Source organism: Dreissena polymorpha, chromosome 13, assembly GCF_020536995.1.
Source record: "Dreissena polymorpha isolate Duluth1 chromosome 13, UMN_Dpol_1.0, whole genome shotgun sequence".
In the NCBI taxonomy this organism is placed as follows: domain Eukaryota; kingdom Metazoa; phylum Mollusca; class Bivalvia; order Myida; family Dreissenidae; genus Dreissena; species Dreissena polymorpha.
Genome location: NC_068367.1, coordinates 12,398,936 through 12,418,398, shown reverse-complemented (window position 1 = coordinate 12,418,398; position 19,463 = coordinate 12,398,936). Strand labels below are relative to the sequence as shown.

The window sequence follows — 19,463 nt, the reverse complement described above, 5'->3', positions numbered from 1 at the left end:
CGATTCTAGCAATCACATTATTGCCAATTGAATTATAATACTGCGTAATCTTTTTAATAATATAGTATCTTTAATCTAGATAGCTGGTAATGCCTAACGAATACCTTAACATCTACATATGGTTTTACTTTGTTCGAGAGATTTAATACTGTAAAGCCCAACCGCAACAAGCGTTTTCTTTATTAAGTCTGAACTTGAAAAATCCAATTTTTTTTTATAAACGACGTGGATTTTTAAACGTCGCAGATTTAAGCATTCCTTTTTTAAAAGGAATGAACTTGTTTTTTGTGGACTAAGGATTAAACGATGAATGTCAAGTCGAACCATTTAAGGTTTCGAAAAGGTTGACAATAATTCAATCACAGCCATCGTAAAGGCGACACTACATGCAATATCAAAGTCTTGGAAGTTGTTTGTTTGTCTAAATATATAAATATAAGAATCCCACACAACGATATAGATAATAGACCTCCTATAACAATTATAAAGACGGATTTATTACGTTTGTGAAAAAAAATACAAAAAGGGAATGGGCATTCGATTTCAATTTTTGGGCAACTTGATTTCATTTGTGAATTTATCAACCACTGTGCTAACCGGACGCCATTTTTGAGCTCTTCTGTAGACGCTTTCTAACTGCATGTGTATTATACGAGCTTTGTGCTAGACGAAAGGTAACTACACGTGCATTATACGACCATCTATAATTGCACACACGAATGAACTAGAAAGCTTGACAAAATATTGAGTAAAAACCCAAAGTACAACATCACTTTTGATATATATTCCCATATATTTAATAACAAAATATAAATAAAACCAGAAAAATGACAATTAATAACACATATGTTCACTGAAAATTATGAAAAGAATAACAATTAACTCAATCGTTTCAAATCTGCTTATATAAGAATTATAAACTATGGCTTTCACTGAAAGTGAATACTAGATGAATACCCTTAAATAAAGCTTTAACAAAAAGTGTTAATTCTAACCTTCGATGACAAAACCTCTACTTTGAATGTAGCGCGCCTTCTCGCACGTAGTCCCCCCAAAAATAACACTTGAATAACAATTGTATTTATTTCAAATATTTGAATATATGCCCTAATAAAAGTTGTCTTTGGGCAGGAAACACATCAAAGATGGCTGTCAGTTTTTGACCATTTTTAATTATCTCGCAAAACGCAACAGTGACCTTGACCTTTTTCAAAAAGTCCAATATGCAAAATACATGCTATATCTTCATGTAAGCAACCTACCCACAAAAGTTCAATGCAATATCCCATCCAAATTCATGTCATTGAGAGGAACATGTTTTTCTATTTAAATTTACATTGACTTTAACCTTAACCTGACTGGCTTCAAACATAACCCCAACCTAGGTCTGCAACACAGCTTAAACGTGTCCTTGTAAGACCTTGGTCACAACTTAATTAAGTCATTGAGCGGATACCGTTTTTCTATTTCATCAGCAGTGACACCTTGACTTTGAAGTGACCGGCCCCAAATGCAATCAATAGCTAATGTTCATGTAAGTTACAAATAAACACATTTGTGCATGCGATATCTACATCCAAACTGATTATTGAGCGAAAAACAGTATTCAATTAAAAATAACAGTGACCTTGATCCCGACTTGTCGACCAAAATTCAAGAAAATTATATCAAATGTTTCACCGTGATTTTTGGTGTCACTATTCAGTTATTTACCGGAAACCAACTATTAGAAATATACTTTTTTTCTAATTTGGGTTTATTCAAGAGCCGTATTTCAGAATCCCTTCAGGCTGCATGGCTCAGTAGCGAATTTGTTCAAGATATTATGCCCATTCACATGTTCAGCAAGTCTCGAAGATGTTACGATTGAAACTATATGAGTTACAGAGTGCACAGTTTATTTAGCCATTTATTATAATTCAAAGGCATTTTATGCCAACAATGATAATTACTTAGTTTTATGATTATCCGATTACATTTTTAAAATATATTAACAGACATCGTTCTCCTGGTCGCCGCTGGCCCGCAGCATGCTTTTATCTTATACGCATGGTTTGGTACATAACAACAAATACGTAAGAAGTTCAAATGACAAGACATGCTGAAAAACCAACAAGGTGAATCAACTATAACTCACTCTTAAAATGTATGTGTGAGTGTGTATTTAAAAACATAGTTTAATAAATAACGGTACATTTTATAAATATGCTTAATTTATAACAATAAATAACACAATTAAAAATGTACTTTAATATGCATCAACCTTTGTATACAGCTCTATGGTGTATTTACAGCACTATTTAATGATGAACAGAGGGAAAAAAGTATTTAACCATGAACAAAACAGTATTATGATCCAACAGACAGCTAATAGCAACACTGTTACATAGTGACAAAGGATATTTTACTGTTCACTGTGCATGAAAATATATTTGTAGTGATCATTGAAGGTAGTTGAACTCACAAAGTGTTATATCTTACAAAACTTGATGACACCAACAACAAAAAATTAGTATTGTGTATGTAGATTAAATGAAAAATATGGATCATTCCAAAACTTCTTTCATTTTTAAAGATTTTTTTTCAACTCTCAAACATTTCTTAAAAGTTTTTTTAAATTAAATCTGACGACGAAAACAAAAGCAACACATAAATAACATCAAAACGCATCAGATGTGTAACAACAAACAAAAATAATAGCTATTGAATCTATAACGTGTTTGTCGCTTATAAAACGTATAATTCAGATTTATTTTCCAAGCAATTTAACAGAGCATTTCAATGTACTTCAACGTATATTTAAGCTCTGGTCTTATACACAGGTTTCCGTTTCCTTACCAACATATTTTTTTCACACATGTTGCAGTACAGGAATTTTGATAAGCCAACATTTATTCTGCTTTTCTATTTGCTGATTAACACCCTTGTCTCACTTTCAATGCTTGTATCGCTGTTTCCAGAATCAATGCTACCAGTATTTATAGCCATTGCTGGTGCGCTTGCAGCTTGGTCAGATACAGCTGGTTTACTTTCGTAAGGAACTCCATTCCACAAGAGCTTGACTTCCTTGCGGAAAAGGCCGAGAGCGAAGGTAGGGATGAGGGTGCAAGGCACAAGATAGAGCAAAGCGGGCTGACCTGTCTCCATCAAGGCCAGAGCTACAAAGGTAAGTAGTAATCCCACGCCGTAACCAATACACGTGGTGATGTAATAAGCTCGCCTGCTTTTGACCCTAAGATCGAAAGCATGGTTGTGGCAAATGAGAAGTCCAGGGATTATAACATCGCCAAATCCAAGAAGAGACATGCCCAACGGACAGGTGCCAATATCAGAAATAGACATTTTCGGGAGTGCAAACACCATTGGAAGCATTTCCTGTGTCTTTCCTGAATACGAATTTCCACCAGATTCGTCTGAGCCACCTGTAGCAACTTTCACCATTATACTTTTACCATCCTTTGTGAACAGAGGTGATATAAAGACAAAAAAGATGTCATAGATAAACAACATAATGAGCATTATACTGCAGATCTTGATATTAGGTACGAATACAGTACGCATGACGTTGATACAGAAGGCGTAACCAAGAATGTCTTGAATCACCCAGGCAAATGGCGCATGTCTCATGACAGCCCAAAAAACCGCCAGACCACAACATAAGGCTAACAAGATCAGGTCTTTATACATTGGGCGTGTTTTGAAAATTGGGATTCTGTTTTCCGGCAAATTACCTTCCCATGAACAGATTCTATGCAAAATTGGTTTTAAGCAATAATAGAGGCCAATAGAGGTTGCAATACAAAACATGGCAATAACAACATACACTAAATAGGAATAAAAGAAATAGAGCAACAACAGAAACCCACAGACAAGAACAAACCCAATAGCAAGAGCAATGTACGATAGGCTAACACTATCATCATTGTGATTGGATGTGTTTCCTTCTTCAGAAACTGCATTGTTTTGTGTATTACCTTGTTTAGACAGAGCATTCTTTAGATATAGCTTATACTTTTCTTGCCTCGCTATACCAGACCAATAACCGCCAATTATGATGTTTGAAACGGCTATCAGGAAAATAACCACTAAGTTGACATCAAATCTGCTTAGAACAAGCTCATACAAGACTCCAACTTGTGGGTGTCCAGCACCGTTTTTTTCTAGTTGCTTCACGTCGGACCACAACATCGTTGAAACAGATATGTTGATCTTGTCCAAATCGCTAGTTTGATTTGCTCCGGGCGTAATAAGATCATCACTAGCAACTATCAATGACTTAGCTCTGGCCTTTTCAGCTAACTGCGCTTTATCAGAGAAGGTACACAAGCCTCTGGCGACTATAACAATAGCATCAGTGACGTCATGGCCATCATAGTCTGACTCGAAGCATCCGTACATCAAAGCATTAGACAAATCAACAACAAGGAGGGCTGGTGACGTACTCTTGTCTTTTGCAATGGGCTGGAATTGAGGGTTATACGCAATGCAGAAAGATTCCTTCCATTCGTCTTGAGATTCCAGCTTTGTTGACATCAGCCCCAAATCACATCTTCCCCCAGTTACCTGAAATATAGTACTTACTTATAAGTTAAACCTACTTTATAATGAGTGTGATAAACTATCTCACATTCCGGTAAGATTTTGTTAAACAATGTTTGTTCTTGCTTGAGAATTTTCATGTTTACCCTTATAAAACTTAAGGGTTTCGCTGCGGGTTGCCATTATTGCAATTTGCGACGAATTTTCAAAAGTGACGATAATTATTCTACGTGGCAAATTTTATTGCTGACATTATAATGTAGTCTTAGCTAATCTGTATCAAAAGAAATCTGGTCTGTTACATTACTAGAGCATATCCAGACAGAATATCCAGTCATCAGATTGCTTACAAACAAGCCCCAGAGCATTGTTTGTTATCATATCTCTACTTGGCCTTTGTCTCAAGATAAGAGTGACATCCTGTGAAAGATTATCTGTAACGTAACAGCATCTGTTTCACGATTGGATGGGCAAAACACAGAGTTGAGATCAAAGTGAGCACTAGTAATATTTGATCTTCTGAATAGATGTTGAATAACTTTTTGTACTTATAATTGAAATTATATAACTGAAAAGTAAAACCCAAAATTTCTTAAAATACTATAGTAAATGGCGTTAAAGTAAGAGATCAAGCAGAGCCCCAAAACGCAAACATTGAATTTAAGGGGAAATATTACTCATAATAACAAGACATGAAACAGAAAGAGACCAATGAACCCAAAGTACGCATAAGTAAGGGAGCATTTCATCATAAACTAACAAGGAACTGTACCAAAAAGTAATCATTTAATAGTATAAAATAGAAATCAGAAATGTGACATTTGACCTTGATTATTGACCAATATATTTCACATAGCCGCATAAAAGTTGTACATGTACATGTACATGACACACCCTATGTTTATCCTAAATAATATTAAAATTCTCCTAGGATCTAGAAAAACTATAGAACAGAAATTAAACTAAATACGATTGTCTTCAATATATTCGTGACTTTCACCTTTCATTTAGCTATGAAAAGAATTGTATAAGACACATTTCGGAGTATTTCCTTAACATTTCACAATGGAGCATGGAAAATAGCACAATACATGAAACAGTCTATTCTTGTGTGAAATAATATTTATATTGAAATCCTCACAGGAATGTACAATTTGCATGGGCTAGCTAAAGCAAACAAATGACCTATGACCTTGAATTGTGACCTTGACTTTTCACAGAGGACCAATCTAGTAGAATGTTACACATTTTCTGGTTATTAAAATTCTCACAGACATGTACAAGTTACAGAGTTTACAAATACAAACATTCGTGACATTTGACCTTGAGTTGTGTCCGTGACCTTGCACCTAGGAGCATGGTGACTTGCATGAGACACATTGTTTAGGTAAGGCAAAGTAATAATAAAAGATAATAAAATTGTCCCTTAGATGTACTTTTACAATCACCCACCCATGGACAGACAGTACAAACTCTATCTGCTCTCGTTGAAGGTATAAACAAAACTTGTCTTCAATAAAATATATTAAAATTCAATAAATTATTTCATACAAGGGACAAAATTGTCAAAAAGTGACAAAACCAGGTTTTCAATTTGAAAAATAGTCTAATAAAAGGAGACAATTCAAAATGTGCATTGTTACCCCCCATGTGTCAATTCAATCTATTTTTACTCGTGGCGACCTTGATTTCAATTTTAAAAAAAGTGATAAAGGGAGACAACTCAAAATGTGCATTTATTGTTCATAGTTACCACCCTTGTTCCAAAATCAATCTATTTTTAGTCGTGGCGACCTTGACCTTGGAGCTATCGACATAATTCTTTCACATGACACACAATCCAATGATTGTGAAAAAATGTGCCAAATGATTTTAAAATCTCACAATGAACGACACAGTTATGGCCCGGACAGATTCATTTATGGCCATTTTTTACCTTTGAACTCAACGTGTGACCTTGACCTTTGAGATATCGACCTAATTCTTTCAGGCGACACACCGTCCAATGATTGTGAACAAATGTGCCACATGATTTTAAAATCTCACAATGAACGGCATAGTTATGGCCCGGACAAGCTTGTTCCGCCCGCCCGCCAGCTCGCCCGCCCACCAACATTCGCCAATCTTATAACCAGTTTTTTCCTTCGGAAAACCTGGTTAAAAATCACTGCATTCTAAATCCAACTTCTAACATAACACTTTAATAATTTTAAGAGGAAAGTGTGCTCGACTTCTTTGGTTTTTGTCAGACTTTCTTTATAGCAGATGAGTTCTTAGCTATCAAGTAATTTTTGTATTTGTCTTGTTTGCAAAAATGCGGAAGTGATGCATAAACCTCGAACTAACAGTAACCTTGACTGTTGAAATTGACTTAGTTCTTCTTGAATGCTCTGAGCTTTTACGAGTACATACGTACAGCTCATAGTTCTTCTTGGTAAAATTAAAATAAATGTAAAAAAATAATGTCACACATATGTCCATAAAATCGAGTTAAATCAACCTAATACATTGTTACAAACACAATACCTGTAACATTCGACATCAATTTGCGTCTACTTTGTTGAGAAATGCTCAAAACATAAAATTGATATCAAATCGTTTATGGCGGAAGTTGTTATTGTCGATTAGAGCAAAGGGAAAGAAAAGGTTACACTGCACAAATTGTTTTCACAGTGGTATCTGACGATCTGGTCTTATAGTAGCAGTTGAAATTGTATTGTGTATACCGGTAGCAATATAGTTTGAATTAGGACACATTCTTATGACTGTAATTTCGCTGCGATCGGATAAGTGGCATGTTCCGTTAGTAAGTTGAATAATATCGGGCGTATGTTTGCATTGTAAACAAGTTGTTAAATAAAGTAAAGTAAAATAAAGATACAATGTGGTGTTGGTGTAACTTTTACTATTTTACTAAGTGAATGAGGGTTGAAATGCTATGAAACACTTTCTGCACCAATTTAAATATTTATTGAACATATTCCATATTTGTTTTCGGCTATTAGGCTAGATTATTTAATTTACATGTATACATAGAAAATATTGCAGACATACACACACACACACAAAGTATGAAGATCATGTTACCGAGTATTTGGAATTACGATAATCCACTGCAGTGCTCCAGCCAGCTTTTCAAAATAGAAGGGAGCTTCCCCCAAAAGGGCACATTTCACGCGTAATTTTGGAAAATAGGGCATTTGGTTATAAATATACTTAAGTATATACTTTGGTTATACTATATACTTATGAATTGTAAACATTAGTGCATTGGATGATTTCACCAATTGTATTCGGTTCCTCATTTTGTGTAATGGAATTATAATATATATATTACTATCTACATTGGCGCTAAGGAAAACAACTTAGTAGCCAATTTCATAACCAACTTGGGCTAGCATCCGACTACACGCATTAGAGATATAAAGATATCATATTTCTTTCCGATGTGTGTGTGTGTGTCGGGGGGGGGGGGGGGAATTTTGATGTTTTTTTATCACCTATCATCATTGAACTGCATGTTAATCTTTCAGGTTCCAGTTTCAGCATCAGTGGCCTTGTAGAAGAATCAAAGAAAACATGAAATAAATTCAGGGGTTTCACTGGGTCAAAAAAACGTTGTGAATGTCACCACTTAAATTCGTTGCTATTAATAACTTTGAACCAATGTTTGTCCACAATAAATGAATAATATTACTTCAAACAAAAATTCTTTATTGACAAATTTAAAGTCTAAACAATGATCAATGTAACCATGAAGTAGCAACCAGTCTGGAGAATAAAATGAAACATAATTGTTATTGTTACTAATAGGATATATTTATTTTACAACACGTTATTTCAACTAATGTCAACAATGTTGACAGTTTTGTAAGGTCGCGAAAATATATGACAATATCAAAATTACATTTTACTTGCAGAGGGCTAAATCCTCCTTCCAAACAAGCTCTTTATTTGTTGAAATAACAACTGTCTGTCCCTATTCATGTTAAAATTCATCATAATTGAGGACAGACAGTGTTTTAAAGTTCAGAAATAAAATCCAAACACAAAGATGTTTTTCCATGTCGTAATTTCGGACTAAAAATTAACCGAATATTCACATTTAAAAAGATTATTAATTTTCAAATTTTAATAGGTATTTTGAATTAAAAATCACTATTTTTGCAAACAAAAAATCATAGCCAAAGACTTCAGAAGTTTAAAAAAATCAATAGTGCTGAGTTTGATTTCATTCGAGTGTGATTGTGCCTAACCAACCGTGACCTAAGAGATAATCTCTCACAGCATGTTACTATCGTCTGCAACAAAAGGCTAATAAGTGATCGGATAACAAATCATGCCCTTGGGGCTTGTTTGTTCACAATGTGTTGACTTAACACGCCCCAGGCAGTCATGTACCGGTAACTTAAGGGTGTTATCTGTGTATTCATGTTGATGTTTCTGGCGATTTATACGGCCTGAAAATAGGAATTTACTGTAGAGACCAAAAGGGCAATTGACATAAAAATAGAGGGGCGCTTTTTAAGGGGGCAAATTTTAGAGGGGCGCGGCGCCCCTCTATTTATTGCTAGCTGAAGCACTAGAATAGTAAGGCCTTGCTGTGGCGGTAACTCATGTCTCGGGTCTGGCTTCTGACAACTCCTGTCGTCTTGTCGCTACTGCAGCAGAACCAAAGCTCTGCTTCAGTGGGTAGGCTTTGTAGCTTCACACAGTCCATATGAAACCAGATACCCTCTGGCAGAGGATATTGCAGCATTCCACCATCGGGATTTCGGTGCGTTTCTTTTTGCAGACGCAATGCGTGCTCTCATCACCTTGCTGCCTGCATGCCGCTGAGCAGAACCATGTTTCCGGCAGGGAGTCATCTGTGAGGCCTACACACCTTAGGTGGAAGAACCGGTTGGGGCAGGCCTCGTTTTCACACTGTGCCATCGGCTTGTCCTCCCTCACTTTATTGATGCCTGACAAATTATGATAATTAATTAAGTACATATTCTGATTTTAGGTGTTTAGATGTCTTATACTACACACAAATTGGCAGTTAAAGGGATAAGTCCCAATTGAACCGTATTAAGAAGTACATATTGAACCGTATTAAGAAGTACATTTGTCTCTCTTTGACATTTCTTAATGATATGTACCACTACCACATATTATTTTCTAGTAGATATTTATGATATGTGACCAGTACTGTAAGCTATACATTTTTCTAAAACGCATGTTCAAATGTAAAGGTTAACATTTAAAAATAGGTCATAAGGTCATTAAATAAAAAAAAATTCAAACATTGTTTTCGGCCATGATACGTTATTTGCAACAAGAAACTACAATTTAAAAAATCATTTTGTTAATATAAAGTCATTAACACTCAACAATACTTACTCGTTTTGCAAAGGCATACATTTTGGACAGCGTTGTTGTCGTCAAATGTCAACGGATACCATATTTCTTGGACGATTTTTTTTGACAGTTGGTCAAACTCTTCCTGTGACATTGTGACATCGTCATCTAACGATTGAGTGCCCAATTGTTTCATGGCAAAAGCGCAGACGTACCCTTCTCCCACAAATTTTTAAAACTCCACCACGTACGAAAATTACTCGGAAACGTTTTTCTTCACGTTTTTCTTTATGTTATAATGTATAATAATGTCTAACTCTGAAGTCAATGAATTACACTCAATATCAATATTAAAGTGATAAGTCTTATGTTACTAAGAAGTGAATTCTTAATTTATGTCTTACCTTATTAAAGTATCTGGTGAATAAGTCATTATCAATTGAAAGTCATACAACTTATGACTTTAGTAATCAGTGATTACTTTTTGTTACTTCTATCAATTCCTAGTTTTCATAATTCTTGTAATCCATGCACTACACTTTTGTTATTTTCTGTTTTGTTTATGGCTAAAAGCAATTGTATGCTTTAGAGCTACCGGTAATAAATGTTGCTGCTGTAGATGCTGTTGTGTTATAATTCCCTTACGGCAGATCTAAGGGTCATCGTTCCTTTTGTTTCTTCCTAATGTCTGTTGTCTGAGCGCTATTCATATACAATTAACATAAGAATGAATTAAAATTTGAACAAATTATATATAAATTTTTTGTTCATTTAAAACAAATATTTAATATTTGAAAATAACCTTTCTTAAAAACATAGATTGTATGTTCGGAGAAAAGCATAGGTAAACCGTTTATTGGTACATGTTGTTGTAAACACACCGCGTGCGTTCTTTTAATTTTTCTTTTGGTTAATAAAAACTGGTCGATATGCAAACAAGTTGACATTTACATTTACGCTTGACGTGTTTGAAACTTTGATAAAAATCTTTCTTCTGCGAGCACACCACATCATGTAAGTTATCTTAATTTGCTCATTATAGATATATTGACGATCTGTTTGTGTTAATTCATGCCAGAAAATAGTTTATGTTGCTAATTTTACCAATAAATCCCCGCCGGGATTTTAGGCAGCGATTTTGCTATGGTATATGGCGAAACCAGTTGCAACTCCCAGACCCGGAGGGTCAATAGCTGGGAGTTGGATTATTGCAACTATAAAGCGACTTAGTGCGCCCCAAATGCAAATGAAAATAAAGTTGTTTTGAAATTTATATATGCTTGCATCAAATTAGCTCACTTTGTTCTCGATATACTCAAAGAAAACAATGTTTCTATATAATATAGTATTTAAACTGTAACAGAAACTTTGAACTCAGAAAACCCATCCCATGTGCAATTCCTGGATATATGGATTCCATGTATCAAGTTTCAATTGAATTTTTATGGGAAATACAATTATTTGCGATAATCCAGCACTGCTCCAGCTCCAGCTAGGCCTAAATTGAAGGGCACCCAACCCTGCCCTCCCGAACCTCCGCCCTGCCCTTCCTAGGCCCCCCCCCAGCCCTTTTTTTTACATATGATTAATAATCAATTAAATTCGACTTTCTCGCTATATGTCTGTGTTTTGCTGCCATATTTTGTCGATCAAATGCTTGGTTCTAAAATGCCATATCATTGGCCAACACAATGAGAACAACCAACCAGATGACGCATTATAAAATTAAAATGGTGTACATGTGTAGATGAAACATCGAGTGACATATAGCGAGAAAGAAGAATTTAATTGAATATTAAAGTTATTAGCCGAACAGGAGATCGGTTAGTTGTGTTATCACGTTGCTTTTACTGTCTTTTAACGAATCCAGTTGCATTTTGTCGGCAACTGCATGGGAACATGTGTGTTCTCGATGAAAACGGTCACGTCCCGTGTTCCACAATCTTACAGCAATAGTCATATAGTGCGTTTCATACCTTGTGTATATTATATAATACATATACGAGGGTTATTTTTTCAAACTGTGTATTTTTGTCAATATTCGTTGTTGAAAAGTCAAACCATACACAATAAGTGTACATTTAACAATCTGGAACCCCTGGGGTAAGCTCGGGGGGGGGGTAGGTTCCGGGGAGGGGGGGGGGGTGGTAAAATAAAGATTCTGATGCCTGTGACTATCATGGACGAACCATCTTTCGAACCTCTTAATTTTTGACATGTCAAAAACAAAATTGGCAATAGTGAAACGTATTTGTAAGAGTTTTATGTGATAAATACATTGTTCCTACATACCTGACAACTTTAATTGTTATGCAAATCCTCTTTTGTTAACAGATTTGCGTAAAGTTTTCAGCACCACCATATCATGTAAAACTGTCATGGCCGCCAAAACAATCGTACCTCCTTTCGAACCCTTCATTGTTTACTATTTAAATTCACAATTCTAAGCAGATTTTGTTCAGTTTTTTATGAAACTAGAAAATAACATTAAAACTTGATTTATAACAATGTTGTTTAGAACAAATATATGTTTTTATTTCAATTTTAGTATTTTTACTCTTCACTTTTATGACATGGGCATTCGAAGACATCATTCCGCCGAACAACTTTCTGTTTGCAACAATAAATCAAGTGTGTCCAATGTCCACAGTTTTGGTGATCACATTGTGCCCATTTTGTAAACACAAGGGAAACACAGTTTTTCAGTTCCTTGGGTTGAAAAAGTTTACACACACAACATTTGTCTTCTTCAGAAACATCATCTTCAGAAGACTGACTATCAGTATCACAGATGCCAATGTGCGAAGGTCCAGGAAGAGGTTCTGGGAGGGGGACATTACTTTGATTGACATTTGTTGCATTTGTTTTTGTTTGTTTTCTTTTGTTGATAGGAAAGACTGGTGTATCTTTGGAACGTGGTAAAGGCTGTGATAATATTTCTTGATTTATGCAATCACTAGTTATTTCCTGACCAGACACATGATTTCTTAAAGTCTTTTTTAGTGTATGGTGTGCTTTCTTCATTTCAATTATGTTTTCGGCAGTTGTAAAGTAATTGTCAATGCATGGCTGAGTGTCAGAAGCCAATGTGTTTTCTTGAGGAACAACATAAGGAATTGATGGCTTAAAAATGTCAGCACTTATCACAGTTCTATTGAATGGAAATATGCCAGTCTTTTCAAAGGCAGCCCTCAGGTTATTCACGGATAATGCTGTCACATATGCATTGGATGCTAATTCTGCAATATTGTATCTTGTGATTTTTGAAGATGGATGTTCTCTGATAAATTTTTGACATGCATAATTATATATTTTCTGCAGAGGTCCATAGCAGGCTACATCAAGAGGTTGAAGCACGTGAGATGAATGTGCTGGAAGGACAAACAAAATTATGTTGTTTTTCTTTGCCCATTCCAACACAGGGACATTGATGTGAGATTTGTGGCCGTCAAATATGATGATAATTTGCTGATTAGGATCAGATCTTTGAATGTACTTGATGAAGTGGGATTGTAAATATTCCAAAAAAATGCTTGAATTAGACCAGCCTGTCTTTGACATACTTGCATCTGATCCTGAAGAAGCACCTTGCATTAATGTTTCATTCATTCTCGCACCCTTGAAAACAAAGAAGGGAGGAATCTGTGTCCCAATTGCGTTACCGCCACCAATGACCGTGGTTGTTGCTGTCCGTGAAGAGGTGATTGCGGGAGCTGATGCATTACCACTTACTATGTATGGTGGGGCATGTTCAGTTTGAAACCCTTTTTCATCTATGTTATATATACACTCAGGTTTGTCAATAAGGTTTTTACTTTTCAGCACATTTTCTAAATTTGTGAAATAGCTTTCAACAGCTTGTTCATTGGTAGCTTCTGCCCTACATTTAGCTAACCCCCTAGGTTTTATGACTCTGAGCTCCGGCCACCTGTTGCGCAAGCCCTTAAACCATTTCACGGTCAATGGTTTGTCCCGTGTTCTCTTCTTAAGAAAGACTGCATAGTCACTTGCTTTTGAGACCACTTCTGTTATGGTAAAACCGTACCCCAAATCAGCCATCAGTTTAATATGTGCTACTAACTTTGCCTCCTCTTCCAATGTAAATAGTGGACCAGAACCTGTCATCGTGGTTTCTGGATCCACGCGGCCTTTTACCCTATCGCGAAGGGTGTTATGTGGCACTCCATACTGTCTAGCAGCAGTTTTAATAGGGATCCCAGTTTCTTTTACAAGTTTGTAAGCATTTGTGAGTGCTGATGGAGAGTACCCCTTATGTTTTTTAACTCTTTTCATTGGGAATTTCTGAAAATTGTTGGACAAATATTAAATAAAAAGTTACAAAAACACAATCAGAAACATATGTTTAAGTTGCAACAATTAGTGACATGCAACATTTTACTTCGTTTAAAAATAGCTTTGTCACATGATTTGACCATGGTCACGTGACTTGTTGCCGCAGACGAAAAGTGTTTTTGTCAAGCATAGTTGAGATCGAAAGTTAGACCATGTTTTATAGGTTTTTACATGAAAATCATATTATAGGTAAAAAAGCATTAATAAAAACAATGATTTTTACGTATTTTATGTTTAATACACTTATTTTACCTGTTTGTGACGCATTTTCGGAGATTGACAGCTACGCGCGAGTCGTCGTAAACAATACGTAGGTACCCACAAAACGATGACGTTGTGCGCGTGCGCGCATGCGCATAAAATGTAAACAAATGAAAGGTTCGAGAAGAGGCGAGGTGCGAGAAGAGGTACTTTCACGATAAGACCCGAGGTGTAAGAACACGTATCGAAATAAAAAGGATAAATACAAAACATCTGAGCAATTACACTTACCCAAAACACAACAGCTATTAGCATGAATTGAAGGCGTAACATTTTGAAATGTTGAATCGTTTTTGACAAAATTTTACTATGATTACGTCAACGGTTTTCCATTATTTACAATGTTAATATTGGATGTAGTTGTAATTAACACAAACAAAAAGGTTACACCACACTTTAATATCGATAGTACCGCGCAGTGATATTCGACAGGTTACCAGGAGCAAACCATTTTTATCTTGGTATGATAGTCGAATATATATATATATATATATATAAATATAAATATATATATATATATATATATATATATATATATATATATATATATATATATATATATATTTATTTATTTTTATATATATATATATATATATATATATATATATAATAGTAAAGGGAATCAAAAATCATCTAAGATTAAGATAAACCATTAAAGGGACTGTCAACCAAGAATGACCAAAAAAGAAAAGTTCTAAAATACCGTATTTCTTTACAATTATTAGTTTATATTGACAAAAATTTCACGACTGGTATATAACATTACTTAAAAAAAAAGTTGTTAAGTTTTCATATTTTCAGTATATTCGGTAATAAATTGTACTGGGTATGTCTACCAGGTAACTACGCGTTAACTATAAATAACGCGAGTAGATTGATCATCATCGTCACGTGGTAAACCCAGGAATACAAATTGTGCATGCGTAGTGAATTGTTTAGATTTTATATATCAAATGATCAATCTACTTGCGTCATTTATAGTGTGTATATCGTTATGTCACATATTTTCGCGATGTACTTTCGATTTCACATCGCGAAATTTTATTACCGAATATACTGAAAATATGAACTTTTTTCAAGTAATGTTATATACCAGTCGTTATATTTTAATCAATATAAACTAATCATTGTAAAAAATATACGGCATTTAAAAACTTTTCTTTTTTGGTCATTCGTGGTTGACAGTCCCTTTAAGATGGAATATGTGCCCATTGTTAAATTGTATTTGTGCAAAGCATAAATATTTGTATAAAATTGATTGCAATGAAAGTAGTCAAGAGATGATGTTAAGATTTCTGTTGTTCAGCAAACAAATACAACTTGTCTGTTTTTTTTCTTATTTGACGGTCAATATCACACCTTTTGTAAAAAAAAAATCGGTGACATTCCGTACTTACAACTACAGCACTTATTTCAAGTATCAAATAAGCTACATAACATCGATATATTTTATGTTCATTATACCTTTAAATTACATGTACATTTATTTTAAATAAATAATATAAGAACCATAAAGCAATCGCCTGATAACAGCCAATAACTGTATTTTGATGGATACTTAGTGGGAGCGTCGTAATGGTAGGACGCTGTCTTAGGGATCGAGAGGTCCCGCGTTCGAATCCCGCCCTGACCACTGGCATTTCCTTGAGCAAGAAATTTATCCCACATCTGCTCCTCTCCATCCAGGTGTTTAAATGGGTACCTGAGAGGGAAATAACCCAGTGTGACGTGGCTGCATACTGCGCCAAGGTGTTAACGGACGACTTATGACCCAGTGATCAGGGAAAAAATGCAAAGCGCCTTTGAACGCACATCTCGAGTATGAAAAGGGCTCTATATAAATGTGGTAAATAATAAATTAATAATATATAATGATAACTTCTTGTTAAAAGTTAAATACAGAATGTTGCAATCACTCTTATGACAAAATTTAAATTCATCCTCATGCCTACTTTTCAATATAAAACCAAAGATTAAAATTATGTCTTCAACATGAATATACCGATGAGTACAATTTAATAGAGCTGATTGTTTTAGAAGGGTAGTAGCAGCAACAGTAGTAAAAGTTGTCTGCTACTCGGGCAAACACTCAGGAATTTTGAAAAAGACGACGTAAGATGACATAAGATTACACATGTATACATTAGAAAATAATGAATCTAACAAAAGACATTGCATAGTATTAATTTCATACAGTATACTGTAACCATATACTAGTATTGGAATCATCTGCATCCGAAACTTTGCGTTTCTTTTATGATTTTTTTTTAATGCTTTTACTTTACAACTGCAGGATTGCAGTGTTTTTTCACCTATAAGGGAATGGGGCCGGGTCCCGTTGGATTTGGAAATATCGCGTCCTTTTCACTTAAATTGGGAAATTAAGGTTGTTGATTTAATGCTCACAAATACTTGATAATAAATGTGATTTCAATATTATATTTTCTAAGATCAAACTAACAGGACTGGATTTGGAAATGAATGCCATGTTTTGACTTCTTTTTTGGAAACCTTCAATGGGAAATTTTAAGGAATGGGAAGGGGCCCTCTACCCGAACAAAAATTTGAACGAAAAAAAACAACAACAACACTAGGTTGAATCAACATTTTACTCTTAGTTATTTCCAAAATCTTGGTACAGCATATATACCATTGTGCAAACATTTGATTTACATGCGAACTTTCTTTGGAAAGTGCAGGCGCTAAATTATACTTCGGTGAGTTAGTCATAAATGTCGGACGGTTACAGTTAAGAAACAAGGCCAACCATTGTAAAATAACATGCACCAAAACCTTTTCGCCCCGTGCTTTTATCGCATCATCCCATCCGGTCTAGGAGTTTAGATTCATATCCGCGAGCATGACCTGTAAGGACGATGATCCCACCTCAAGACAGTTAAACCGGGACCACTGTATTGAACCTCACTTCCTGAAGCAGTGTGCCATTTTGTTGCTAACTCTATAAATGTACTTAAATAGTATGTATGTACTACTGTTATCAGGCGTTATTTGAATCTTTTCATCCACGTCATTACATGATTTTTGTATGACTTTCTGACACTTTCTCTTACTAATTGGGATTGGTATTCCATGGACATTATATTTTGGAGATATTTGATCATACAAATTAATTTACTCAAAATCGGATGAAAAAAATATCGTATCCGGCTAAAAGACCATTTATCACATAAAAATTGGTAAAAACTTTGGTATTAATGACTAGATCTGACCACTAATCAAACTTACAACTAGATTGCATGGTCATTCACAAACTTTGCTCACTTTGAATGAAAAGTGAAGTATCACTAACATGTACAAACTCCATCTCAAGTGTTAACGCATTCTGTCACCGAACGACAAAGGACAGTCAACCAAGACCAACAGTTCAACTGAGTTTAATATGAAATTTTGTTCAATGTACACTATATGTGTGGGGAAACACTAAAATTATCCACTTGTCATCGCAATCGCAAAATGCCTTTTTGTCCGCAAACAAATATTAGTAATGTTAAAATTGTGTCCGTTATATGTTGCTTGCTTCTTCGTATTTTGAAAAGAAATATTTGTAAACTAAATATTAAAGTAATGCAAACTTTCTAAGAAAACAATAATGAAATACGAGCGAGGTTGAAAACATGAGACAGTGATAAAGTTGGTCTTTTTTGTCAAGATGTTTCGGTGTTTTCCCATTTACTAAATAGGCATTTGACTGCAAGTAGTTCTAATAGCCCAGTAAATAAAATTTGACTCAATTACGATCGTGATAAAATAAAGTGACTTAAATATTTTAAATCTGATAAAAAATGAATAATCAAATTAACGTTTATATCAGGGTAGTAAATGACTGGCGCCGCATTGTTTGGATATGGTTTATTAAACGGGCCTTTGATACGTCCGAGTTGGCGCGAAGGAACGGAAGATTTTATAGCCGCACCTCATATTCTTAACGCTTACCTCGTTTCCATGGTCTCGGCCTGTTCTGTAAAATGCAACAATTTCTAGTAGATCGACATTTTTTACAACAATGAACAATATGTTTAAACACTTGATGGCCATTCGGCGTTCACTTTAGTTCTCGGAAACCCATTGTTGAAGACTTGTCCGGATGCGAACTTGAGAAAGAGAACAATAGGATAGACCTACACGAACAAGAAATGTGTGTATTTGGACGAACTCTTCTACATTACTCTTTTGTCTCAAACCTCCGCGATTGTCAAACGCAAACAAACACAAGAGGATAAACAACTTGCATAAAATTATCTTATGATGATTGCATTTGTTCCAAGTCAGTTTAAAATACGCCATTTCATGTACATGGCAAAATTACAGCTCAGCAGTTTACAGGTTGTTTTATGGTTAAATTTGACTTCTAAGCGTGACCTTGAACTTTACGGTATGGGGACGGCTCATACGCTTGAATTGCCGTCTCCTCGAGGTTGTATTTAGTGGCAAATTGGCATAGCCTGATAAAGTACGGCACGAACATATTGTTTAATAGCCCAAATTGACATATGAACTTTTAAATGCGGCTTTGACGTTAGAAGTAGAGAGACAAATTTAACACTTTACTTGTAGTTTAATGATGGATTACACTTGAGCCAAATCATTTCGAATTCCCTCGGCCGCTCCATGCACAACAAAGTTATCGCTGAGGCACGAATTTACCTGAGAGCAAAATTTCACCATTTACTAAGTTCAATTGATCTAACAAGAGGGCATGAAAGGCCCAAAGTCGCTCACCTGAGATACAAAGGGACTGACCTGTTATGTGCAGCCCAAGATATCATTAGAACAAATGTTCTGACCAAGTTTCATGAAGAGTGAATTATAAATGTAACTATTAGAAGGCTAACAAGGTTTTACTAAAATATAGCCATATAAGGATAAATTCCCCGCCCCCTGGAGGCCATGTTTTTCAACAGACCAGAACCATTTTCGAAATCATCCAAGATATCATTTGAATAAAT

The 19,463-nt window shown here is 35.1% G+C and overlaps 1 protein-coding gene across 2 annotated transcripts; it reads right to left on the bottom strand.

Moving 5' to 3' along the window:
* Window positions 1–769: 769 nt before the first annotated feature.
* On the bottom strand, window positions 770–14,886 carry LOC127856413 (signal peptide peptidase-like 2B). 2 transcript variants are annotated; one of them, XM_052392612.1, is made up of 2 exons: window positions 14,728–14,886; window positions 770–4,563 (listed from the first exon to the last, which is right to left on the bottom strand). In XM_052392612.1, exons 1-2 carry the CDS (start codon window positions 14,767–14,769, stop codon window positions 2,905–2,907), a joined length of 1,701 nt encoding a protein of 566 aa, XP_052248572.1. In that variant the 5' UTR covers window positions 14,770–14,886; the 3' UTR covers window positions 770–2,904. The 2 variants fall into 2 exon arrangements, with proteins under 2 accessions (XP_052248572.1, XP_052248574.1); XM_052392614.1 differs by lacking the exon at window positions 14,728–14,886 and adding an exon at window positions 7,066–7,162.
* Window positions 14,887–19,463: the final 4,577 nt, after the last annotated feature.

What these genes read in the sequence shown, in the direction of transcription:
- LOC127856413 (XM_052392612.1), bottom strand. Translation starts at nt 14,769, where the DNA reads ATGTTACGCCTTCAATTCATGCTAATAGCTGTTGTGTTTTGG. An exon ending in TAATAGCTGTTGTGTTTTGG is followed by an intron (nt 4,564 to 14,727) that starts GTAAGTGTAATT and finishes ACTATATTTCAG; the next exon opens with GTAACTGGGGGAAGATGTGA.